The 26,606-nt window shown below is 38.0% G+C and overlaps 2 protein-coding genes across 11 annotated transcripts in view; both read right to left on the bottom strand.

The window, feature by feature from the left end:
• The window catches only part of engl (endoglin, like), a 22,888-nt gene extending 13,461 nt beyond the window's left edge, over positions 1–9,427 (bottom strand). For 5 of the 7 annotated variants that reach the window (XM_028454653.1, XM_028454656.1, XM_028454657.1 and 2 more), the window contains exons 1-8: positions 8,972–9,427; positions 7,663–7,754; positions 7,412–7,584; positions 5,864–6,001; positions 5,620–5,794; positions 1,898–2,060; positions 1,184–1,328; positions 753–945 (exon numbers count right to left, since the gene is read on the bottom strand). In XM_028454653.1, coding sequence (XP_028310454.1) covers positions 753–945; positions 1,184–1,328; positions 1,898–2,060; positions 5,620–5,794; positions 5,864–6,001; positions 7,412–7,584; positions 7,663–7,754; positions 8,972–9,075 — 1,183 coding nt within the window. In that variant the 5' untranslated portion in view covers positions 9,076–9,427. The remainder of the gene's footprint in view (positions 1–752; positions 946–1,183; positions 1,329–1,897; positions 2,061–5,619; positions 5,795–5,863; positions 6,002–7,411; positions 7,585–7,662; positions 7,755–8,971) is intronic. The other 2 variants (XM_028454654.1, XM_028454655.1) reach the window with 2 other exon arrangements.
• Positions 9,057–26,606, bottom strand: part of pkn1b (protein kinase N1b) — a 63,928-nt gene continuing 46,378 nt past the window's right edge. For 2 of the 4 annotated variants that reach the window (XR_003674606.1, XR_003674604.1), the window contains exons 12-23: positions 24,169–24,259; positions 21,925–22,016; positions 19,207–19,279; positions 18,373–18,464; positions 15,973–16,149; positions 15,839–15,901; positions 14,592–14,668; positions 14,368–14,510; positions 13,473–13,580; positions 13,301–13,381; positions 11,154–12,435; positions 10,053–10,143 (exon numbers count right to left, since the gene is read on the bottom strand). Coding sequence is in view for 1 of the 4 variants with exons in the window: in XM_028454651.1 (XP_028310452.1) it covers positions 12,232–12,435; positions 13,301–13,381; positions 13,473–13,580; positions 14,368–14,510; positions 14,592–14,668; positions 15,839–15,901; positions 15,973–16,149; positions 18,373–18,464; positions 19,207–19,279; positions 21,925–22,016; positions 24,169–24,259 (1,201 nt within the window). In the remaining 3 variants the exon portion in view is untranslated. Of the gene's footprint in view, positions 9,101–10,052; positions 10,144–11,129; positions 12,436–13,300; positions 13,382–13,472; positions 13,581–14,367; positions 14,511–14,591; positions 14,669–15,838; positions 15,902–15,972; positions 16,150–18,372; positions 18,465–19,206; positions 19,280–21,924; positions 22,017–24,168; positions 24,260–26,606 lie in introns of those variants that run through there. The other 2 variants (XR_003674605.1, XM_028454651.1) reach the window with 2 other exon arrangements.

Raw genomic sequence — 26,606 nt, forward strand, 5'->3', positions numbered from 1 at the left:
GAACTTTTGAAGGACATGGTAGGACATATGTCAACCTCCTGAAAATATTCAGAATAGCAGGTCAAAAGGCAATAACTAAGTGCTGGCTCCAGTGCAACCCCCCAACCTTAAAGGGATCCTCCACTGCTTGAACAAATGTGGCCTAAAACCTTTGAAATGTCCTTATTAGAAGATCTATTCCTAACAAAACGCATTATTCTGCACCAAATTAGTTTTTTTAACTTTTAAAAATGCGACTATATACAGCACAGGCTGTCAAACGGTTGAAATGTTGAAATGACGTCGTTGATGACGCCAATCGCCCCTTTTAGTCCATGAGTTCTATTGGAAGTGAAGCATTCAGGATCATTTAGCAACTTTTTCAGTCAAAATTACAACTTGTGCTGCTTTGATTTGCTCTAATAAGTTGTAAAAGTTAAAAAAGTCGACGTAAACCTCTTCTGTTAACCGACAGTTGATTAGCAAAATCTGCGAGCCAAAAAAATCTGTGACCGCAGGGGGCGACATGAAAAAATCTGGATAAATGAACTATTTCTGACAGGAACGCTGACTCTTTGTAGCAGATTCATTAATGAGCAGCAGTCCGATCCATCCTGGTTGCCTTTATTTACAGTATATGCATTTATATGAGCTCTTCTCTCTTCTCTAGTCTAACTTTGTGCCCAAAACATGAAGAAAAATACACAAAGTGACAAAAACGTAATACAATGATACTACTATAATACCAAGGAACATTTGTTCTGAGCTCTGACCTGCGCCGCTTTCTGAAAGCTGGATGACGAAGCGATTGGCCAGCATGGCCTCAGTGTATGAGGTGACGTCAGTGTATCCGCTTTGCTCCGCCCACATCAGAAGGTCAGAGGAGGTGGAGAGGTTTGAGGACAGCGAGGTGGACACAGTGAGGTCGGGCTCTGGCGGGTAAGGTGGAGACACACTGTTGGAGGACTGTGGACACAATGAAGAAAAGTGACCATTACAGACACAGACCAGCCATTACATTATAACCATAGAAAGGTGGACTTGTGGACCTAAACATTGATGTAACCAAAAGTTGCGGGGCCTTCACAGTCTCAGAGGATTAATACAGAACATTTACTGTCAGTTTATTAAACTAATAATGTAATATATAAAGACTTCGCCATATAAGTCACTAGTGTGCGTAGAAAAGGGAAAAAGCTCTTACATGAACCGTGACGTGACCTCGAACACCTGGAGCAGCGATGGCCCAGTTCACTGGAACAGCACTGCTGAGGATCAGAACAATCCTCTGAGTTCTGCTGCTGCTCACGTTTGATACAAGCGTGACAATCACCTCCACCTGCAGAGAGCTAGCGGTGAAAAGAACACATCATTTCTACCAACACAACAATTTGAAAGGACTATTCTATTCAAATCCACCGTGGAAAAGGTATTACGTAAAGATTTTGAATGACCAAGGATTAAGAAAATAAGAAATCTGTATTAATCTTTAGCCTTAAAAGTCTGACATTAATCAATACATTTTTATTTTACTTGGTTCATTTATTAATTCATAAATTATATTTATTTTTCTATTTATTCTAGTTTTTTTTTATTCGAGAAGAAACAAGTGTTACATTTAGATTTCAAACAATATTGATAAAAAGACAGTGCTCGATAATGATTATGTTATTAATAATAATATAAAAAATATTTTATTATGGCATCAAATGCTGAGTAATGAATTTTGGAAAAAGTAAAGAAAGAAGGGGAGGAAAAAGAGAATTACAGTAATAATACTAATGTTAATATAGATATTAAATAAATAAAATAGATAATCATAAATGCAAAATTAAGTAAATAAATATAGGCCACAGAGCATGATATGCACACACACAAGTTATGTTTAATAAATTAAAATAATTGCAGCTCCTCTCACCCACAGAGACCTGACCCGGCTGAATGGAGCTTGATCACATGGACTTCCCATCCTGATGTGAGGCGGGAGCAGCCGTGCACTTCCTGTGGCTGGAGGTCAGAGGTCATGTAGTTGGGATGAAGGAACACGGGCTGAAGCCGACACACCGAGGGCAGTGTTGGATCTGTGGAGCAGTTTCAAAATAAGAGCGTGTTTGATTAGATCTTTCACTAAGGATTCTCTGGGTTATGTGGTTTTAAAAGATGGAAGGGGATTAGACAGAGGAGCAACCTGTGAGCAGAAGAAGTTCAGAGGCGTTTGCCAACTAATGATTCCAAAAACTCATCAAATTCATAACAAATAACACAGTGACTCCCAAAAAAACACACACAAAATGACAACAAAATACCCAAATCGAGAACAAAAACAAGAAGAGTGACAACAAAAACAAAACTCCAAAAACACACAAAATTACAACCAAAATATGATGTAAAAACAAAAACACAGTAACTCCAAATACATACAAAACACCAACAAAATGACACAAAATGGATAAAACAACACACATAAAAAGACAAAACACACAAAATGACTACAACATACTAGTGTTGTGGTGGTCAAGACCGGTCTTGGTCTCGAGACCAAATTTTAAAGGTCTTGGTCTTGTCTCGGACTCTGAAGCATTTTGACTCGGTCTTGTCTCGGACTCGGGATTTTCCGTCAAGACCGTTCGAGACCAGTGCTAATTCCTGCTATTTTTAAACTTTCTTATAATGTGATAATAACACGGAGAAGAACGGGATAAAACAATCCTTTATTCATTATTTAATCCACCCCGTATAATGACCACAACCTTCCTTAATGTGACTGAGTGACGTGTGTGACACTCATACGTGTGTGGCTACGGTGTCAGTTTGGACCGCGGAGCGCAAGGGAGATATGAACTAATCACCGGTAAAAATCCCAGTAAAACTCCAGAAAACAATCACCAGTAATAAATATTATCTCCCTGGTAAAGACAGTAGCTCTAATAACTGGTAAAATGATAAACTGATGATATTACAGCCTGTGAAGGCTGGATAGGGGACGCACTTACACTGCTTCTGGGTCCTAGTGCCAGCCGAGTGGTGAAGCCTGTTCCGTTTACCGTGTTTACTGAGGTCCCTGTGTGTTTAATAAGTCCGTGTGTGTTTAATAAGTCTGTGTGTGTTTAATAAGTCTGTGTGTGTTTAATAAGTCCGTGTGTGTCCGTGTGAGAATCTGCATGTTTATGCCTCTGTCCATCTACTCTTTTCATTATAACCATGTCTTTTAAGGCTTTTATTACATAGTGTCAGCTGTAGTCCGGGCCGCCGCCATCTTGGTTTATGTCGTCACCAGCGCGTCATCGCCGCAGAGTTGCACGAGCATAGAATGAGTCAAATAACTGTAAATAGGTCTTATATTAGTCTATTTCGGATGGTCTCGGATAGTGTGGTCTTGAACACAACACTAGTGTGTGTGTGTGTGTGTGTGCGCGCGCGCGGTCCAGTTTGGTGCACGCGCGTGGGGTCCAGTTTGGTGCGCGCGTGTGTGTGGGGTCCGGTTTGGTGCGCGCGCGTGTGTGTGTGTGGGTGTGTGGTCCAGTTTGGTGCGCGCGCGCGTGTGTGTGGTCCAGTTTAGTGCGCGCGCATGTGTGTGTTTGGTCTAGTTTGGTGCGCGTGTGCTTAATGAAACAACATATCACGTGAGTCTGAAAGGTTGAAAATAATTAAGTTTTATATTCACGCCTGAATGAGTGTTTGTGCTAATGTTAGTAAATGAACATTGAGGGAAATGAGCCATTTGTACCTCCAACTGATTACTGTACGCAGCTCATAAACAACTCTTCACACGTTTAAATGTATTAGAAGTGCAAACAGGAAAAGGTTAACTTATGAATGGTAGTTGTAGTAGTAGGGTGAAAAGATTGACGATACTGGGCTCATGATAATGATATCGGAGAAGATTTTTGGAAAAAGAAAAAAAAAAGCAATTTTAATTCTTGATTTGTAATAATTGCAGAGAATCTCTGTGATGTTAATCCCGTGCGAATCGTCCATGTCAGTAATTTGTAAAGAAAAATTGTCCCCGTAAATGACCTACTATACGTATTTTGCTGAACTTCGAGGTCCTGTGACGATACTGATCCAATGCGAATAGACATCTGATTTGGACGGAAATGGGCGGCATCTGATGCATGTTTAAGCGTGGTTTTGTTTCCGGTGTCTGAGTTTACCTAGTATTGGAATCGATTATGAGCTTGTATGCGCATGCACACACAACCATAACCATATCCAATAAACATTCAAAACAAAACTTTATTATATTTTTTAGCAAAAAAATTGTTTTCCGGTTGTGCGCATGCTCATCGATCTCAGTACGAGGTAAACTCAGACCGTGACACGGTGTTTGTAGCCTTCTATTTAATACAGCTAGCGCTAGCAGTAACACCGATCTGTGGTCAAAAGCCTGCAAAGTCGTTTTGACATCAACTCATACTGTTTCACGTTTTCAGATGTTCGTAAAATTCAGCAAAATCTCAGTGTGTGAATGCGCCACATGAAAAGCAGACGTTGGGGCTCATTTATTTATTACATGGGGTCCCTAGGTAAAACTAATCCTGTGCAAATAGTGCTTATGAAACCAACATCCATTTTGAACTTTAAAAAAAAAAAAAAAAAAAAAAAAAAACATTTGCAGATGTATATTTTTGGAAAAGTTTTTTTTTGTATTCATCTGTTGCTTTGTGCAAACAAATTAATACTCTGGGTAGCTTTTCAATTCAAATATGAAATATAAAATTATACATAAAAACTTTCTTTCCTCCTATTTTAACTTATAGATGTCACTGTATGTGTAGCTAGGCTACAGTGTTCGAGAACAGTTTCATTTCGTGTGTGTGTGCACGCGCGCGGGGTCCAGTTTGGTGCGCGCACGTGGGGTCCAGTTTGGTGCGCGCGCGTGTGTGTGGGTGTGGTCTAGTTTGGTGCGCGTGTGTGGTCTAGTTTGGTGCGCGCGTGGTCCAGTTTGGTGCGCGCGTAGGGTCCAGTTTGGTGCGCACGCGCGTGGGGTCCAGTTTGGTGCGCGCGCGTGTGTGGGGTCCGGTTTGGTGCGCGTGCATGTGTGTGTGTGATACACAAATGACAACAAAACAAACACATTTACAACAAAATACTCGAAATCAGCCCCAAAAACACACAAATCGATAACAAAAACATAAAGAGCGACAATAAAAAAACACAGTGACTCCAAAAACACACAAAATGACAACAAAAATATATATATAGTGTATAAAAAAAACCGAAAAATATACAATGTAAGATCAAAAACACAGTGACTCAAAAAAATACACAAAATTAAGTTTACTTCCACTACTGGCTGTTTTTTCATTTTCCTGTATGTTTTTCTTCCACTACTGGCTCTGGTTTTTGTTTTTTGTCCCAGTAGCCCTAATCCTCTTCTGTAGACTTTAAATACACATAAAATAACAACAAAAATATACAAAATGGATAAAACAACACACATACAAAGACAAAACACACAAAATGTCTCCAAAAACGCAGAACAATAAAAAAACACATAAAATGACAACAAAAATAAACAAAATGACCCTGGGGGCTGTTGACACATGTTTATAGGTTAGTCTGTAGGATTCATGAATAATAAATTACACAATTAAACAACTTTCCAAATGATGAGGTGTCTCTTGTGGGTAAACTCACCCTCACCAAGCTGGACGTATGCTTGGTTTCCTTTCATGGTGTGAATGAAGGAGGACAGAGTAGAATGTTGTTTTAAAACCCAGCGGTGCAGCGCGTGTTGGAGAAAAGGTAGTGAAGGCACTTTTTGGACATTTAAATGCACAGCATGAGACTTAACAGTGGAGTTTGAGGACACCTGAAGGACAGAGAAGATAATGTTTACTGTGTCACATCTCATCCAACCAGGGATCTGAATGGGACTGACCTGCACCTGTAAGGAGAGGTTGGCTGGCAGCCTCACAGGCTCCACCCACCATGTGATTGGAAGCTTGGAGCTGAGCACCAAGTGGATACTTCTGGTTGATGAAGACATCAGAGATGATGTTTTCAGCAGCAAAGTCACCTGCACACAGTCCAGGGAGAACATCTGCTGTTGGTTGGCTACTCAGTAGGTCACTTAGTTATTGGTTTGGTTCATTAAGACTAAACACAATTTTATTAGTAATTATATTTCCTGCTTGTCATTTCACTGGTTTGTTGGTTGATCACGTGGTGAGTTGAATATTTAGTAATTGGGTTTGATGGTTGGTTAGGTAATTAGTTATTGTGTTGGTTTGTTGATAGGTTGGTTGGTTTGTTCGTTGGTCTGTTGATCAGTCGGTCGATTGGTTCGTTATTAGATTGGTTGAGACTTGGTGGTTTGTTGGCTGATAAATTTGTTATTGGGTTTGTTTGTTGGTTTGTTGAATAATCAGTTATCGAGTTGGTTGGTTGGGTGGTTGGTTGATGGTTTGGTTTGGTGGTTGGTTGATGGTTTGGTTTGTTGGTTGGTTAAATAGTTATTGGGTTTGTTGGCTTGTTGGTTGGTTGGTTGGTTGGTTGGTTGGTTGGTTGGTTGGCAAATTAGTTATTGGGTTGGTTGATTAGTTGTTCTGTTGGTCGGCCGGTTGATTAGTTATTTTCAGTTGGCAATTATGTTTCCTACTTGTCATTTGGTTGGTTTGTTGGCTGAAAAATTTGTTATTGGGTTTGTTGGTTGATTTGTTTGTCGGTCGTGTAGTTGAATGATTAGTTATTGCATTGGTTGGTTGGTTGGTTGATGGGTGGGTTTGTTGGTTGGTTAGTTGGTGAATTAGTTATTGGGTTGGTTGGTTGGTTGGTTGATAGGTGGGTTTGTTGGCATATTGGTTGGTTGTTTGGCCAATTAGATCTTGGGTGGGTTGGTTAGTTGGTCCGTTGGTCGGCCGGTTTAGTTATTGTGTCAGTTGGTTTGTTGAGACTTAATTCAATACAATTTAATTGGTAATTATGATTTCTGCTCACATTTTGGTTAGTTTGTTGGTTGGTTGATGTTTGGTTTATGGTGGTTGGTTTGTTCACATGTTGCTTCTTCATTTAATTGACTAGTAGTTTTCATATTCATTTGTAGGGTGATATTTGTTTATCTTGTGGTTGTTTCATATATGCTTGTTGTAGTTGAAAAGAAGTTGGCTGGATTAGTTGGTTAATTGTCAGTTGTCTGATGTGTGCCTTGGTTGGTTAATGAGCGTTGGTTGGCTTGTGGTTAGTTGGCTGTTGATTGATTGGTAAATTTTGACAGATCGGTTTGTGGGATTGTTACATTTTTGTGTTGGTTTGTTTACTAATTTTAACACCTTTGTCTTTAGACATTGTTGTTTCACTCTCCTTTGAGACTCCAGCTTGATCATTGTTCCACTCAGAGACTAAAATATCATGGATTGAGTGCTTTTTAAAAAAAAAACATTTTAAAGTGGTGATTTTACCCTTCAGTAAAGTAAAGGGTTAAGTTCACCTTGTTTGTTGGGCTTTCAGTTGATCTTCCTACTGCGACAACATGAGTCTCCTTGTTCTTATGTTCATGAGCAGCACATCCTGGACCAGCCTTGAACTTTTCAAGGAGACCGTGAACTGGGTGTTGAACACTTATTGGATGAGGAGCGGTACATCGGAACACTTTACTTAGAACTGGAGAGACAATGTATAGATTCACTCAAAAACAAAGACTTCTATGATTGTGGTTTGGCGAATTTAAAGAGAACTTACCAGTTTGCCTGTCCCAGAGTACAAGAAAACATAAAACACACCACCCAACTTGTATCAGAGATGACATTGTTATGTTTGACACGTCTTTTGCCCTGGAAACAAAAACTTTTATTTATACGGGGGTTTAACAGCATGACTTTCCCTCTTTATGAAAAATCTCCCATTGTCCCATTGCGCAACCTAAAGCCGGCACTAGTACCATTGAACTTCATCTATGGTAAACGTCAAAGGTCTTCTCTCTGTGGGTCAGCTGTACTAACACCGGCAAATCCTGGTCCATGTGTGGAGAAAAATTTATATTGAGTCATGGAGAATAAATGTTTTAGTTAAGATTACACTAAAATGACATGAAAGCACTTACTATAAAAGTGTTTCATCTCCAGAAAAGGAGGACAATGATTCTCTTGATTCCATCTGGATTCTAGTTTGTTCCCTGTATTCCCTGGCTGTGACATCACCTCACGTCGTAAGACGCCCAATATCTGTCATTGTTTTGACACAACTTTCAGTCCATGAAAACACCAGAAATGTGTTGGGAAGTCACTTTGGCAGAGTGTTTAGAGACAAACAAAAAATCACTGCAAGGATGAAGTCAAAACACTTCTATGTAACTGTCTATGGGACTACACATCCCACAATGCAATGCATGAAACTTTTCCGACAATGTCATCAAATGAAGTGTTTACAATGAAGATCAAAACAGACTTTCGAGACGCAATTTCAACCTTTCACTTTCTTTTCTTTCGAGCAAATGATCTTCAATTTATTGATCGATGAAAATAACAATATCACCTCTATAGATTTGTATAACTTATTTTGTATTAAAATACTTATTTTAAGAGATACTGCTTTCTCTGCTTCTCAAAACAACATGAAAACTACAGTAGCTGGATTACTGAGTGCGTCCTAAACAAGCCACTCTGTAGAACTTACTCACACATACTGTCCCTTAGAGTAGAAAAAGCAGCTGTTTGTTAGTAAATGTGCCTGTGTGGCATTTTGTATCAGCAAATTTAACCCAGGATTGTCTTTCTGGTTGGACTTCATTTGAATTAATATCATCATGATGTATATCGTTTATCGCCATTTTGAGAAAAAATATTGAGATATAAGCTTTGGTCCATATCACCCAGCCCTATCTTTATATGATAAAAAAAAAAAAGAAAAAAAAGTTCCATCGGCAGCAGCTGATCATCAGTAAAACAGGATTGTTTTCATATGATGGAACATCAACAAACTTATTAAATGTAGAAACACTTTTTATTATAAAGTGATGGAAAAAAAAAAAACAAAAAACAGCTGGACTCACCTGGATGGACAGAGCGCTGATGCAGCAGTTTGATCTTCACTGTGAAGTGTATTTATACATAAACGACCCCCTCCCTCCCTCCATATCCCCAGCAGCTCCTCCATCAGAGCGCGTAGAAGGGGGAGGCAGCTGTGAGGACACAGTGAAAGAGCTGAGGGGAGGGACTGAAGGATGGTGTGACACAGTGGAGAGAGGGATGGTGAGCAGAGGAACCAAAGACTTGGGGAACAGAACTATAACGTAGATGGCAACAGGAAGGAGGGGGTGGGGGTGGGGGGGGCAAGGAGGGTGGATCCCTGAGGTCTGAGGGGCATTAAGGGGGGTGCACAGACAATAACCTTGGATTCTGAGTCCCAAAGCGTTTTTTAATTTCTATACCAGGGGTCCCCAACACAGGGCCTGTGGGTACCAGGTTTCCCACATGGACCATGTGAGGGGCCCTCGTGCTCTGGTCACCAATGAGCTCCATCTAAAATCTGATTTACTTTCCAGGATTCAAACTCACCAAGATAAATACATATGAGAGAATGTAGTTAGTACTTAATAGAGTTAAATACTGCTGCACGTGATAAAGTTTTAATATTAAATTAACGACCTTTAAATGTTTGTTTTCACTGAAAATTGTGAGAAATAAAGAAATAAAAAGATATATTTTTAAAAACACAAGCTGACTTTTTATAAAATATGACAATTGTTACATTTTACACACGTTGCATGTTGTACGATTGCTTAAAAGTTGTTTGTTAGTAGCTAGTAAAATAAAAAGATCATTTTCTATGAAATGTATTGAAAATGTTTCATATTGAAACTTAAAGATTTCCAACCATTTAAAGTTACGGCTAGCCTTCTTTATTATCTTACCCTTTAAAGGTCCTATATGATGCAAATCAACTTTTTTGAGCTTTTAACCTTGTTACAATGTTATTTCCTTATCAAAAACACCCCCAAAGTATTGATGGGCTTCCTTCCTGCATCTCTGAGAAATCCTCAATAATCCTGCTCTCTGAGCTGCTTCTCTGCCCTCTTCTGAAAAACGAGCGGTTCAAATTCTAGTGATGTCACTAGAATTATGAACCGCCCCCTCCAGGAAGTGTCTCTCAGCTCTTACCTCATCCATCCTATACCTTAACGTTTGGTCGGTTTGCAGAATCCAACATCGATGTCAGAGTGACCTGAAACAACATGACCAAAATAACATGCACATCAAGCTTCTCGATGATTAAATGGAGATCTGGATTCATCCCAGCAGGGGCTGGTGGTTAAAGCTTCCTGGTTTTTATAAAAGCATGCAATGCACAGGTGTTTCTGGCAGGAAACATTATTTTAAAAAAACCCCAAAAAACACATGAGATCAGAATTTATTGAGTTTACTGAGTTTAGTACTTACATTTTACCCATTTTAATTTTAACTGCGCTGCAGCAGAACAATCATGTTTAATGCCGTTTCATGAAAGAAACTATTAGTTATGAGAAACAAATCTTTATATATTTTCAATGACTCTAAATCAATCATAAAGTTTATTACAAAAGAAAATAACCTTGTTCTGCTTGTATGCAGTACCTTATCTTCCTACTAGAGGGCAACACTGGGCTGGAATACACAATCCCACCTTTAAAAAATGTGTTTGGATCTCTCTTTTTGCTCAAGTGAATATAAAAGAATTCATGAAAACAATACAGTGACGATTATAGTTCTTATTCTATAATATTTGTGCCGACTTTCTTTATTTGTGTCAATTCTTTAAAAAACAAAACATGACAAAAATAACTTGTTAGTTTTGTGCTAATATTAAAAATCAAATAACGCTGATTAGTTTTATTTGAAAGCAAAGAGCCTGAGCCTTTGATAAAGTATTATCATTTTGTGCAAATTAAACTTTGATCTGTGGACATTCTGCATTGATGGCAGCACTGGTGTTAGCATGGGTTTGTGTTAAAATGTATTATTTTGCTTTTTAATTTTTAAATAAATCTTACAATAACTGATAATCAATTAAAAATAATTTCAATAGTCACACCTCCTGATTCCAATGCTATGGGAGCCTCAGTAAAATGCATCAAACTGAATATTACCAGCATGATTCCTGTTTCCAACAAACCACTCAGGTCGTTGGAAACAGGAATATTTGAGGCAGTGAGCACAAAAACACACGAGCGATGGCAGTAAATAATCTTTACTCACATTTCCATCACATCTCACCAGCAAACAGACGGGAAAGAAGACGAACTAATGATCACAAACGAAGCAACGCGTCTTTGTTGCTCAACAATTATCGAAGGTAAAAATCAGTCCCTTTGGATCGATGAGAAAAAACATTGTGAAGGTTCTCTGCAGATCCTCCTTCGTCTGGCTCCCCTCAGTGGTCACATTCAGCCGGTGCACACAGAAGTAAAAGAAACAAGAGTGGGTGAAACACAGACTAAAAAGCTCATAAAGGGATAATCACACGCCACACGTCTCCTCCTTTGATTCCATGTCACTCTGATATAATGTTTGGTGGATCCAACACGACCTTAGAAACCGTATTTGTGAGGTTTTAACGCTTGTGTCAGCTTAAGGTCCGTATCCTGAAGGCAACTTGCATGTTCTCCCTGACTTCTTGTGAGTTCCTCACACTTACTGCACATGTTTATGGAGGATTTCGAGGAATATGCAGAAAATGGGAGCTAGAAGAGGTTCTCAACTCGTGGGTCGGGACCCGGAAGTGCGTCACGGGCAAGAAGGTTTAAAAAATATCTAGTGCTTTTATTTTGAAGGGGGTTTGTAAGTGGCAATAATTGGATTCCTAGAAGATTTATTTAGTTTTTTTAAAGCTTGTGAATAAAAATATGATCCTAATTTCCTTGTTTTTGTTCAAAAACAAGGATTTTAAAATATAATAAAAATCCCTCCTTCTTAAATCACCAATAACTTTAATCAATAGGCCTCTTTTTTGTGACATTTATGATCAAACTTTAAATTAAACTAATATATATGATTCAAAAAGTGATGATGATGATGATGATGATGAGTCACTGCCTTCAGATTCAGTTCTTGGTCCTTATTTGTCCTTATTAGAGAAAACTGCAGAATCCTCAATCTCATCTTCCATTTTTCCCGTATTTGGAATAATCTTTCTCTATCGTCCCATCAATCCCAGTAAAGATCCTCGCTCTGCGCGTCCGTCGATCCAGCCCGAGTGGCCCCGCCTTTGTCGAGATTTTCTTCTAGCGAATCGACGATGGTCTTTGTTGTTCCAGAGTCCTGTAACCCTTTCCCTCTAGCACAGGTCGGAGACGTAATCAAAGTCCTTGAAGTAATCCTGCTCCTTACTAGAAAGCGTGCGGCGGTCACGCGGTGGCGTGAGGGACGGCGCCTCGGCCGTGAACTCGGTGTCGAAGTTACTGACGTCTTCTTTTCCTGTGATGGTCGGGATGAACGGTGGCGTGACTTTTCTCTGAAGAAGCGCCTCCCAGTCCACAGTCTGTAAAAGATTAGCATCAATTAGCATTAGCATTCAGCGATGTTCAGCGAGTTACACCGGATTTCGACTGGATCCGTAACTGCAGTTTTTGCTGCATATCTGTTCTAGTGAGGACTTAGAAGATTTTCGGGCCGAATAAAAGTGCTAATTTGGTAAAAAAAAATGTGGCATCAGCGTATATGTTAAATACAATTTTAAAAGTGCTTGGATTGGGCCAAACGTGGTATCACCAGAAAGATCTGGTCCCCCCAAGTCTGAATATGTGCTTGGTTTTCAGGTAGAGTCTGAATTGCGCCCGTTAGAGCCGAAACGCGCAATTTTCCGGCCTAAAAAATGGCTCATTTTGTCAAAAATGTGGCATCGGTGTATATGTTCAATACGATTTTAAAAGTGCTCGGATCGGGCCAAATGTGGTATCAGCGGAAAGATCTGGTCCCCCCAAGTCCAAATATGTGCTTGGTTTTTGGAGAGAGTCTGAATTGCACCCGCTAGAGCCTAAAAGTACAATTTTCGGGCAGAAAAAAAAAAGTGTTAATTTTATCAAAAATGTGGCATCAGCGGACAGGTTTTATTACCCTGAGTACAAATATGTGCTCGGTTTTTGGCTAGAGTCCAAAATGGGCCCGCTGGAGACCCCGGTGTGTTGGTGTTTTCCTCTGTCAGGAGTAACTTCGGTCAATGAATGGAATTACGATCCACCTTGAGTTTGGATTATCTTTATTTTGAAAATAGTCTGGATATTTTCTTCTGTATCTATGCACTACTTCCTGTCCTGCACGGGCTTATCTTATCGTACACAGCTGTGCTGGAACCAGATTCGGATGCGGTCAAAAATGTGGGTTAGCAGGAACATGGACTCGCTCACCCTGAAGAACGGCTGCTTCCTCACGTCCTCCGCATCCTTCTCACCAGAACCCAGACGTCTCTCTGGGTTTCTCCTCAACAGCTGACAAACAAACAAACACGCGTTAGCATTGTTTTACCTCCCAGAAACAAAATGGAGCGTATTTAGAAGCAGTAGGGGGCGTCGGCCTGACCCGCCTCATGATGCCGATGGCCTCGGTGGAGAGGAACCGCGGGTAGCGAACCTCGTCATTCACAATGCTGTCGAACACTTCCTCCTCATCATCGCCTGGAAACGGAGACTGAAACATACACACAGAACAACATTAATAATCAGCTGTTTCTTCTTACCCAGTGGTTGCCAAACAGGGGTACATGTACCCCTAGGGGCACAGGAGCACATTGCAGTGGGTACTCGGAAAGATTGAATTAATTAAGAAATTATTGGGAAATGCTCCTAGTTTTTTTTTTAGACTATTCTTTGAAAAAATCACCACATATTAATAATTGTTTTCAGTAAAATACTATATTTAATTGTAATTTATTAAAATCTCGACCAACTGTCTTTTTTAGAATTAAACCAACCAAACTTAGTTTTTTAAAAATAGCTGTTGAAAACACATACATACACTACAGCCAATATGAGTCTTCCAAGCAAAATATCTACAAATGTGTCTCACAAATAGAAATGTTCATTTATCTCCTGCTGCTCTAGAAGGACTTTTAAAGAGTATAACCTAACCAAACCTCTACTATCATATATGATCTTTGATGGAGTAAAATTCACTACAGGTACGGTTTAAAATGATAGCAGTGGCCATTTTTTTCGCCCCCTGGTGGAGTTTCTCCATATGAATTTACAAATCACAACATGTGACAACAGTACATGTAGCAAAAGTCACAAATATTCCTTCATTGAGAAGATTCTTAAAGAAAAAGTACCATTTATTATTTTATTGTTATATGTAATGAATAGCATCTTTCCATTCATTTCATGCACATTTATGGAAGAAATACTATATATTACTATATAAATCTACCTATATCGTGATATAACATTTTCTGCACTAGGCACAGCCCTACTCTTACCTCTCCAACCAGCATCTCATAGACCAGCACTCCCAGTCCCCACCAGTCCACGGCTCTGGTGTACGAAGTGTCTGTCAGCACCTCGGGGGCCAGAAACTCAGGAGTCCCACAGAACGTACTGGTTCTGTCTCCAAATCCCATCCCTGGGTCACCACACGCAGATTAAACGTTAAGACAGGAAACGACCATGAATGTGTGCGTGAGGGTCAGGAACAAACGCTTGCCTTCTTTACAGAGTCCAAAGTCGGCTATTTTCACAAAGCCCTGCGTGTCCAGGAGCAGGTTGTCCAGTTTCAGATCCCTGAACAGAAATCACCTCAATCTGTGTTTGATCCTTCAAACTCACGTCTTTACAGAGAAACTGATTCTAAACTACGACTGATTGACTGATGCTAGTTCAGGCATGCTAATAATGCTATGAAAACATTTTTATTTACATAGCATTTACTTGAAGACATTGTTCCTGCACAAAATAACCATGCTTGGAATATAATGCTTGGAATTTATTTTAGGAGTCCAAAACATTTCCAGAGATGGGTAACTTTTATGACAGTAGGAACAAGAGGGCCACATTATTAACATTCATGTCAGCATTCAGAATACTGACCAATCAGAGCATTAACATAGGAAAAAAATGGTTTCTGTGTTTTTGTATTTGTGTTGTATTTTTTTACTTTTATTTTTGTTTTTATTTTGTGTGTTTTTAGAGTCATTTTGTGTACTTATATTGTTGTTTTGGGTGTTTTTGGAGCCAATTGTGTTTTGTTGTTAATTTGTGAGGGTTTTCTTAAAACACATTTTGTATATTTCTTTCCATTTTGTGTATTTTTGGAGTTTTGTGTGTTTTTCTGTTATTTTGTGCCTTGTTTTGCTTATATTCTGTGTATTTTTCTGACATTTGTATGTTTTTGGATTTGTTTTGCGTGTTAACTTTAGGGTCACACAGAATCAGAGTACAAAAATACAGTAACAAAGCAATTTGTTCTAAAAAAAAAATTAGGGAAATCCCAGAGCTGTTTTTGTGTTTGCTTTGTATTTTTTTTCCCCTTTTCCTTTTGTTCTTGCTTTGTGTGTCTTTTGAGTCATTTTGTGTATTTCAATTGTAGTTTTGGGTGTTATTGGAGCCATTTGTGTTTTGTTGTAATTTTTCTTAAAATAAATGTTTATGTTTCTTTGCAATTTTGTCAATTTTTCTGTATTTTTCTGTCATTTTGTGCATCAATTTGTTTCTATTATGTGTATTTTTTGAGTTTTTCTTTATTTTTCTGTGTTGTTTTGTTTATTATTTGTGTGTTTTTTGAATTTTTGTGTGTTTTTTTTGGATTTTTGTGTATTTTTCTGCCATTTCTATGTTTTTGGATTTGTTTTGTGTGTTTACTTTAGGACCACACAGAATTAGAGTACAAAAATACAAAAACAAAGCATTTGTTCTAAAAAAAAAAAAAAAAATGATTGAAATCCTAGAACTCACCGATACACAATCTTGTGTTGGTGGAGGAACTGCAGGCCGAGCACCACGCAGGCGGAGTAGAACCTGATGGAGAAACGATGCAGGTGAACATGTGGGCCAACGGTCCACTGCTACATACTGAGACAAAAACTCACACAGCACGGGGCTCGGAGAACACGTCTGCATGTATGTGCATCATGAGGTCTCCTCCTGCCGTGTACTCCATGACAAAACACACGTGTTCCACGGTCTGGAAACATGCAAACAGGTTGACCAGGAAGGGATGATGGGAGCTGCTGACAGTCTCAAAGATCCTCTTCTCACACATGAGACTGGAGACAAACAGAGGACCATGTGACTCAGCTGCAAACAAGCTGTGAAACCTGTGGGCTGGAAGATTCTGTGACCACCGGGAGGGAGGGGGGGGAGAGTTCACTGTGTCAGTAGGAAAGTGGCTGAAAACAAGCACTATAATACCATTCCAGTTACAATTACCAGTGTGTAATACAGTGGTTCCCAACCCTTTTTTGGATCGTGACCCCATTTTGATATCAAGAATTTCCTTGCCACCCTAAAGATATTTTTTTTCTAGAATTACTTTTTGATCATGTTTGTTACACTATATTATAAATGCAGAGTAGCCAGGATTAGGGACAAGTTGTGCCAGCTCAGATATTTTTTATCATTTTTTAATTTATTTTACGTTGTCTACACATGCTGTCGAAGTTCAACATGACAGTAATGCATGTTTATTTAAATTAAATAAATGAATTTATTTTATTGCATAATTGTCAGCCTTCCCTAAAGAAGGGAAATAAACACTTTATTAAAGGGAGAATTATTATTATTATTATTATTATTATTATTATTATTAACTAGATACTGTTGGGTGTGGGATACATATGTATGTGTATATACGTATATATGCATATGTGTGTATCCACAAAATGAAGAGTCCGTCCTTAAGACTGCTCTACTGTAAAGTGCCTTGAGATACCATTGGTTATGATTTGGCGCTATACAAATAAAGATTGATTGATTGATTGATTGATTGATAGATTTATATTTGACACAGTATAGAAAGTAAAGAAGAAAGTATAGAATGCTCTTTAAGATTGCGTTTTAATTTGAAAAAAGTGTATTTCTAACCAGTAATGTCTTTTTTTTATTTTTATCAATTACTAGACATTCCAGGCGACCCACATGGGGTCCCGACCCCAAGGTTGAAAAATGCTGGTGTAATAGAATCTTCCTTTTGCTTTAATTCATTGCATTAAGAATCAAATAAAAATAAACATTGCCACTTAAAAACAAGGTAATACATTTAAAAATCTATCCATCCATCCATCCATCTTCTCCCGCTTAGCCGTTTCCGGGTCGGCAGCATCCTCAGTAGGGAGGCCCAGACTTCCTTAGATTTAAAAATCTAATAAAATTAAAATAAATTGTCACTTAAATATAAGGTAAGAAGTTTAAATATGTGGTAAATTTTGCTTTGCACCAATGATACAGGACACTGGATATTAATTGAACTGAAAAAAAAAAACATTTTTTTATAGAATTACTTTTTGATCATGTTTGTTATAATATATATTACAAATACAGAGGATTAGGGATAAGTTCTTCCAGCTCAGATATTTTTTTAATTGCATTTTACTATTAGTATTATTATTAGTATTAGTAGTAGTAGTAGTAGGTGTTGTAATAGTTGTGACTAGATTTATATTTGACAAAGTTAAAGTATAGAACACAGTTGTTCAAGATTGTGTGTTTTAATTTGAAAAACAAAATAATTTTATTTTATTTAAATGTTTTTCTGGGGGAAAACTGTTGTGATTTTAATCTATTATACAGTGAATTCAAGTGAAAAGAAAAGTGTTGCATTCCACGTATTTGATCAAATCTCACTCACAGGGTGCAGTACAACTTTACACCAAAAATAAAAAAAAGTCGAAAATCAATGTCAAGATTTTTGAGATTCGTCATGCACTTTGAAAAAAGTCGAGAATCAATGTTGACATTTTTTCCCAGGGAGAATGTAGAGCCACAATGCTGTAAGTAAGTTTCTTAAGTTATGCAAAGTGAATTTATATGCGTTTCCAATCCTAAGTGTTATTAGTTACTAAAGCCAATTCTAAAGTATAATTTAACCAGTTCCTCAAACCGCCTGCCAGGCATTTTGTACAAGCAGTCAGCATAATGAAAAAAAAAGTTGACATTGATTTTCCACTTTTTTCTTCAAGTGCATGATTTTTTTTTTTTTTTTTAATTTCAATTATTTTTTTTCTTCAATCTCAAAAATCTTGACATTGATTTTCGACTTTTTTTTAATTTATTTTTTTTCTATTTTTTAATTTACCTCCGAAAAAAAAATCTCAACTTTGATTTTCTACCTTTTTTCAGAAGTACATGAGGTTTTTATTTTTTGCCTCCAATTTTTTCTTTTTTTCTTCTGTGGCCCTAATATTCTTCCGTAGCTTTCTGCTCCGTTTCCCCTGTGGTCACAGAATCTGACGGGTCACAGATTTCTGTGCAACACCGTAACGCGACGTTACCTTTCCACTTCGTCCCGTGTGACGATGTCTCCTTTCTTCAGGGCCTTGATAGCGTACAAGCGACTCGTCCTTTTGTACTCCGACAGCAACACCTGAGGAGAGACGGTCTTTAATTTAGCCCGTGGAAACTTTAAAACGATAGATTTTTAGACAAATATGTTATTTTACTGTACTAAAGCATTTTTTAAGCTTAATCTTTCTTTGCAGTCCAGTACCGAATCAGGGTCCCTACAGCTTTAGTCAAATTAAGTGTGACTTTTTAAATACTTTTTTATTGCCATTTGAAATTAAATTTAAGACCAACTTCACAGAAAACATAACTGGGGGAAAAACACCACATCAATTACATAGGGTTAGTGTCTAGTGGGCAGCCCCCCCAAAGGAAACACACAAAAATACACAAGATGACAGTAAAATAAACAACAAAAAAAAAACAGACAAAATTAATCACAATCACTCCAAAAACACAAGATGACTAAAAAAAATGCCAGAAATAAATAAAACAACTACAAAAATACAAAAAACAAAAGCCATTAAGAAAAATCTTTGTTAAATAGGCAATTTTTAATGTTACCATTTATTTTTAAATGTGAGACTAATTACAATCATAGAATCATACATATTATGTGTTAAAATTTAAGACTTTTGAAACATTGATTTAGGACATTTTAATGATAATTAAGGCCTTAGATTTAAATTCATGAATTTAATCCCTTTTAAGACTTTTTAAGGATCTGCGGGAACCCTGCAAATGGTTCCACTGACTCGTACCAGTTCATGAACCACAGGTTGAGTATTCCTGCAGGAAAAAAACAAAATGAGGAATATGATTACCTTTCCAAAGTGGCCTCGACCAAGCACTGCTACCAGGGTGAAGTCCTGCAGACACAGAGGGCCTCTATTCGCTCTGACAGAGAGTTGGAAACTAAAGATTAATTACATGCAAACCAATTAAAAAAACAAAAAAAACAATGTAATGTAATGTAATGCAATGTAATGAGCTGGTTTTATAAACTTCTAAAGTTTTCAACTCGATCCCTTTGCACGGTTTCCTTGGAAACATTATTTAAATTAAAATATAAGTACTAATGATGTAAATTAGTGTAGAAATCATACAGTTGTAGGCATTTAAATCTCAAATAAAGTTCATATTTCTGACAGGGGATCATCACACAAACTCTAGCTTTTTTTTGTAACTTTGTAACCGAGTACCAGTAGTATCCAATGTAATTTAGGGGGATGTACAGTGTGTATGTATATAGCAAGTGTAGCAAAAACTGATGGACATGTAGAATCTGGCATAAAATATTGTGTTATGTAATCTTGTGTGATTTTAGTGCACTTCTACAGCCAAAACATACACAATATGCAACAATAATCTTAAAAACAATAATTTAAAAGCGCGTTTGAGAACTGGCATTATTGGTTTTGTATTTTTTTTTATTAATTCAATCTAATTTTCTTTTTCTTGGTTAAACTTTTAGAACCTCTGTACAGCACTTTGGTCAACGTCCGCTGTTTTAAAATAAAATAAAATGGACTTGACTTGAATAATAAACTCAATTAACCACATTAACCATGTGTGCCACTAATAACATCTGACCGTGTCGATAATGTGAAATAAAAATATTATTAAAACACTATAACTGAATTCAAAGCAAAAGCAGCGAGTGTTTTAAGATCAGAGTTTGGAGCGTATTGCGTGTGTGGGCGTGTGTTGATCCTGGCGTCACACTGTGACGGCCATATTGCCACAGGATGGGTTCGTCATGTGTGAGATAAAAACAGTCGGAGACAGTGTGGGAGTCAGGACGCTAATCATCACCATATAGTTTGGGGGGGAATGCCCACTAATTAAAATGTTTTGGTCAGTGCTTCACAAAAAGATAGAGAACATATTTAATCTGGAAATACCTTTGAATTTTCAAACATTCAAAGAAGGAGTCAGGGCACTTCAACAAGTATCTATTTAACAGCTGCAGAACCTCCACGCTCAGCTTCTCCACACTCAGGTTCTGCAGCTGGATATCGGCAGGTAGAAAGACCAGAACCAGACACTAAAAAAATCATCTAATATCTAATATTAGTTACCTTCTCAGGCTTCCTAATCAATGAAAATATTGGTAGTAATGTTTTTTCTGTCAGTTTACCCCTCGATGTCAATAATTGACAGTTTTTATATAATTTCCATGCCAATTTCACTTAAAAAGGCAATTATTAGTTAACTATCATTTGTACCACTACAAAGTCATGTTGATGTCCAGCAAAAAAAACCATTACAAGAAACTGGCTGAAGAGCCTCACTTTAACTTTGTCACAATGGGAAGAGATAATGGAAGAAATCTATCTACATAAAACTGAACTCTGCTAATTTTGATCAGAAATGGAAGAAATGGACAATCTATAAAACGTGAATGGGAATCTATGTAATTATAATACCCTGCTGTTTTGTTTGATATTATTTAGTTTCAAGACGTTCACTATATAAACAACACCACAACGTACCTGCAGCAAACATCTCCGTCGTGTGACCCTCTCACTCCTACCGGCATTCAGCCACAGCTGTGTTTATACAGTGAGTTGGACGTAACGGCGTGACGTAATGACATAATACGTAAATATGTAGTATTTTATAGAAAGGATGGGAAATTAATAAATTAATTAATATTAAAGGGTTTTCCACCCAGGTTACCCCTGCATAAATAAAGCGTAAAAAAAATAAAATGAAAGTCAATTGAGAAGAAATTGAGAACATGATTGTAATTCACTTTCAAGGGAAAAATAATTAATGTAATTTTAATTGGAAAAAAAAAATGCCAGTTAATGTAATCGTAATTGAGCTGTAATTGAACATGGACCATTGAAAACATAATTGAAATTGAAAAATGTAACTGACCATAACCCTGACTACTGAACTGACAGTTGAAGAGTGGGAGAAAAAAAATGTATGATATTTATATCATGGAAAAAAAACAGAAAGGTTTAGCCAACTTTGGTCAAATGACGTAAGATATTTTGGACAAAAATTGGAAAATTATTTGTTGCCGAATTGTCTCTATTTGTAAATTACATGTGCACACACTCCTCGGTTTATGGTGGTAAATAGTTATTAAAGTAAAAGACTCAAAAATGAAAAAAGTAATGTAAAGGAACAAACTAAAAGAAAAGTATTTTAAATATAAATTTAAATTATATAATAGATAATAAACATACACCATAGACAATGAAATATTGTCTCTTGTTAAATAATTTACACCCATGCACTGTTATACTGATTAATTTTTTATACTCCAACAGACTTTTACCATACCTTATGCTGTTTTTTATGATGATTGTGTCTGTTTGGCTTGAATATTTGAAGTGTAGATGAATGTTGGGAGGGGCATGTGCAATGTTGTTGTGCAATGACAATAAAAGGTGGTTCATTTGTAATAAATGTAAACATGGGTGTTAATGTGCAAAACGCCCTTGAACCTTTCATAAATAAAGAATAATATATATATATATATTTTTTTAAAAAACAGTCGGAGTGCAATGACGACGCGGTGGCACCTTTGCAGTAAGTTGCTGGACAGTGATTTTGGCGGCCGCTCGTTGGCAGGAGCGTCTGGCACAGACGGCGGCTCAATGACGGGCGTTTGTTCCTGTGGGGAGACAAAAATAAAATAAATACAGCCTTGTTCTGCATCTCTCTGGTGCCTTTAACTAAACCACTATCCCATGTTGTTGCCTTTGTCACTTTACGCGCTCAACGCCTCATTGTGATGAGATGGAAGTCTGCCCCCCCCCCCCCCCCCTCCTCCCTCACACCTTCTGGATAAAATACATTTTTAACTTAAAACTCGAAAAGATTCGATACACATTGAGGAGTTTCTCTTGTAAATTCAAATAGGTGTGGAGCCGTTGTTCTTGAATAATGTCATGCTCTGTCCTCTATTTCTTTTTCATTTCTTTTTCTTTTTTTTACCCTGCTTCACGGACTGTGATTAATCTGACACGTGTCTTCCCCCAGGATGTCACGCTGATCAAACAGTCAAAGAGTGTCAGACCTGCTGCTGTGAAATAACCCTGGAGCTGAACTGTCACTGTTAATGTACAAATATGTATATTATTTAATTTAAATGATCATCTACGTACACTCTTCACTGTAAATACTGGGAAAAAGTGTTTACTTCATCATCCTTTTTGCACTACTCACCACTGCACTACTATCCTATTATATTATCCTATTCAATCTGGTACATATTAGTGTTTAATTACTGTTTATATTTTTTAGTTGATCGTTATTATTTAATGTTTACACATTAAATACACAATTCCTTGTGTGTGTAAAGATGTTTCTGATTCTGACACTGATAATATTGTCATTCACGAGGAGTGTGATCCTGTTTCTATTCTGTGTACAAAATTCTAATAAACAAAATTGTTAAAAAAAAAAATAAATAAATAAATAAAAAGAAAGGAAAGCAATAGAGGAGCAGCGTCAGGTGAGGACACACAGGAGGGGAACGAGGGCTCTGCTCCTCCCTCATTGATTTTTGGCCGTCAGAGTAATTAATCTCATAATACCTCAACCTCACTGAACACGCCATCTGTTACAAAGGGGGGGGTATCTGTGAGGCAGTAACATATTAGTCATTTGGGAACATTGTGTCCCCAAATGATGTTTCTGTGACTGTACGCTGCTGCTCTCACTGATGATCAGATGAAGAATGAATGATTTGTTGGTAATTATTAAACTACGCTATAGTAAAACGAGCCAATTTTGTCACTATTTGCTTTTTTTTTTTTTTTTTTTTTTGATAAGTAGTGGCCAGTAGGGTCTGAAAAGTGGCTAAACATAGAAGCCAGGGTTGAGGACAATTGCAATTGTGATCATATAAGCGATAATGAATTACAATTATGGCATAATTGTAATTTTAAAAAGCTGTTGCTGCTGTAATAATCACTGAATTGCATTTGAGTTCATATAATTACATTTGTAATTGGCATGGAAATGATATAAAAACAGCCAATTATTGAAATGGAGGGTCAACAGAAAAATGACAGAAAAAAGGGTCACATGCCCACGCCAAAAATATGAATACTAATATTTTCATGGATAATGATGCCTAACAAGAAAACCAAGACATGAGAAACAAATTAGATGATAGATGATATTTTTTAGTGTATTTTATATTTTATGGGTCAAAACTGAGCCATAAGAGATGCTAACAGAAAGCTAACATAAGAGGAAGGTCACGTTTTATGGGCTTATTTATTAAAGGCTCAGCAATTGTGATTAATCAAAAAATCAAATTTGAGCTTTAGTAATATAAAAAGTAATTGTAATTCACTGTCAGGGGCAAAAAATAATTGTAATTTGGGGGAAAAAATGCATGTCATTTTAATTGTAATTCAGTTGTAATTGAACATGGATAATTAAAACATAATTGTAACTGAAAAATGTAATTGACTCCAACCCTGATAGCAGATTCAATTCAAAAATCCCAAACAACAACAACGCGTGGCTCCATTTCTCCTAACAAAAGGCAGGTTTTTAACGTACATGTTCTAATGTATATACAGTAAACAAAAACATCATATTTGGAATAATTTAAGCCTTTTTTTGGTAATTTTACCAAAAAAAAAAGAGATTTTTCAGAGAATACATTTTGGATCTTATATTTTCAGGCGATACTGTATGTGTGTCGCTACAGCTCTGATTCTGAGACAGAAGCTGCAGACAGAGATGTAAGGGGATAGTTTAGTGATCCACGTCTCGCCCTCTCATCAGAAAGTGTGTCTGGAACTCACAGAGGCAGCGGCTGCGTCCACCACATCTCTCCTCACGTCTGACTTGAGAGCAGTGTCGCCGTCTAGATTCAGCTTGTCCACAGAGATCTCACTGCAGTTCACAACACAGAGAAGATCCGATTTTACACAGCAGATGCACAAACAAGGAGGGAAATGGAATTCAGCAACTGTTTTACACATGTCAGGGTGACAAACCAAATAAATGAAGAGGTGCTGAAACAGAGCAATATCTAGGGGTGTCAAACTCATTTTAGTTCAACGTCCACATACGGACCAGTGTGAGCTCAAGTGGACCCAGGATTTTTTGTAAGAAAAAGAGCAAATTTATCATTAATGTGCCCTGGTTTGGACCTCCACACATAAATGATATATAAATGATAAAGTATGAGTATCAGTCCCTGCAAGAACTTCACTTAAATTTCCCCGATTTTGTGAATTTGGGTAAATTTTTGTGGAATAATTAAGAATTAATAAAGACTTGTGAAAGATTGAGAGTTCTTCCAACAATGTCAGATTGAAAATGACTGCCATCATGTGATATAAGAACTGGAAAACTAAAACAAATATTTTAGATTTTAATTGATTTTTTTGTATTTGTAGAGGCTGATATATCTACAACTGAATTAGTTGGTAATTTATAAAATGTTTCATCTTTTTTCTATCATTTTTACTTTCTCGAGCGGGCCAAATTTGATGCCGGATTCGGCCCCGAGCCTTGAGTTTGATATTGGTTTGCAATGAGATTATGAGATTTTCCACTATACAGTACAAACTAACCCTTTAAGTGTAAGAACTGTTTGTTTTTTTAGTTTTTTTCCCCAGCTATACTTTTCTGGTGTTACAGTTTAAGTGGTGACCATGTTAACTGGTGACCGTCTCCCAGAGTCCAGTTTTTTAGTTCAGCCCCACAATCAGAACATGATGTATTTTTAAAATCCATTGTGAGAACTCCTTTGTACGGAGCCCCTTAAGGGACAGGGGTGACAAAAAAACGTTTGCGAGATCTCGCGATACTTTTGCGAGATCTCGCGATACTTTTGGGAGATCTCGCGATACTTTTGGGAGATCTCGCGATACTTTTGGGAGATCTCGCAATACCTTTTGCGAGATCTCGCAATACTTTGCGAGATCTCGCAATGTTATTTCGTGAGCCAGTGAACCGGAAGTAAAACAGACACACGACAATGGAGGAGCATATGGGAGCATAATACGAATGTGGGACTGATCATGGAAGACGATTTGGAGCGGTTCTTAGTTTGTAGAGAGGTTCCAAGAGAGGACATAACACGAATGAAGAGAGACAAGGTGAGCATACAATTCATTCTATAACTTAACACACTCGCATTCGTGGCTAACAAAGTTAGCGTTAATGCTATGCTATCGTAAGCTAATATAAGTAACGTTTGTAGAAATGCATCATTGTTTCGTTTTAATATAGGGAAGGCACCCTTGACAGCCTAATGGCAGTCATGACATGATATGATTAAACTTGAACAAAGAACAAAAACTTGTTGCCATGGTAACTTTGGACGCCATGGCTGGTTGTGCTTAGCGACTGTAGACTATTAAGGCCGGTCCGGTCTGGTAAATTCGGGTAAATCAGGAAAGTGTATCATCGTGACCAGCTGGTTAACGCTCCTTGCCAGTTATTTATCATAGTATAACACCTTTTTTTTAACACCTCACTGGAGACATGCACCGTACCAGCCTGTTTTAAGGTCTCCACCATCGTTCCTGTCCCTAAAAAGCTGAGGATCACAGGACTTAATGACTACAGACCCATCGCTCTGACATCTGTGGTCATGAAGTCCTTTGAACGCCTCATGCTCTCCCACATCAAGGACATCACCGACCCCCACCTGGACCCCCTGCAGTTTGCCTATAGATCCAACAGGTCAGTAGACGATGCTGTAAACCTGGCTCTCCACTTCATCCTCCAGCACCTGGACTCCCCAGGCTCCTACGCCAGGATCCTGTTTGTGGACTTCAGCTCTGCTTTTAATACAATAATCCCAGCTCTCCTTCAGGACAAGCTTTCCCAGCTGAACGTGCCAGACTCCACCTGCAGGTGGATCACAGACTTCCTGTCTGACAGGAAGCAGCACGTGAAGCTGGGAAAAACCATCTCTGCTCCCCGGACCATCAGCACTGGATCTCCTCAGGGCTGTGTTCTTTCTCCTCTGCTCTTCTCCCTGTACACCAACAGCTGCACCTCCTCTCACCAGTCGGTCAAACTCCTGAAGTTTGCAGACGACACGACCATCATCGGTCTCATCTCTGATGGAGACGAGTCCGACTACAGGTGGGAGACAGACCGGCTGGTGTCCTGGTGCAGCCAGAACAACCTGGAGCTCAATGCTTTAAAGACAGTGGAGATGATAGCAGACTTCAGGAAGAACCCAGCCCCCCTCACCCCCCTCACCCTGGGAGACTCTACA

The sequence above is a fragment of the Gouania willdenowi genome, chromosome 8, assembly GCF_900634775.1.
Source record: "Gouania willdenowi chromosome 8, fGouWil2.1, whole genome shotgun sequence".
Lineage (NCBI taxonomy): Eukaryota > Metazoa > Chordata > Actinopteri > Blenniiformes > Gobiesocidae > Gouania > Gouania willdenowi.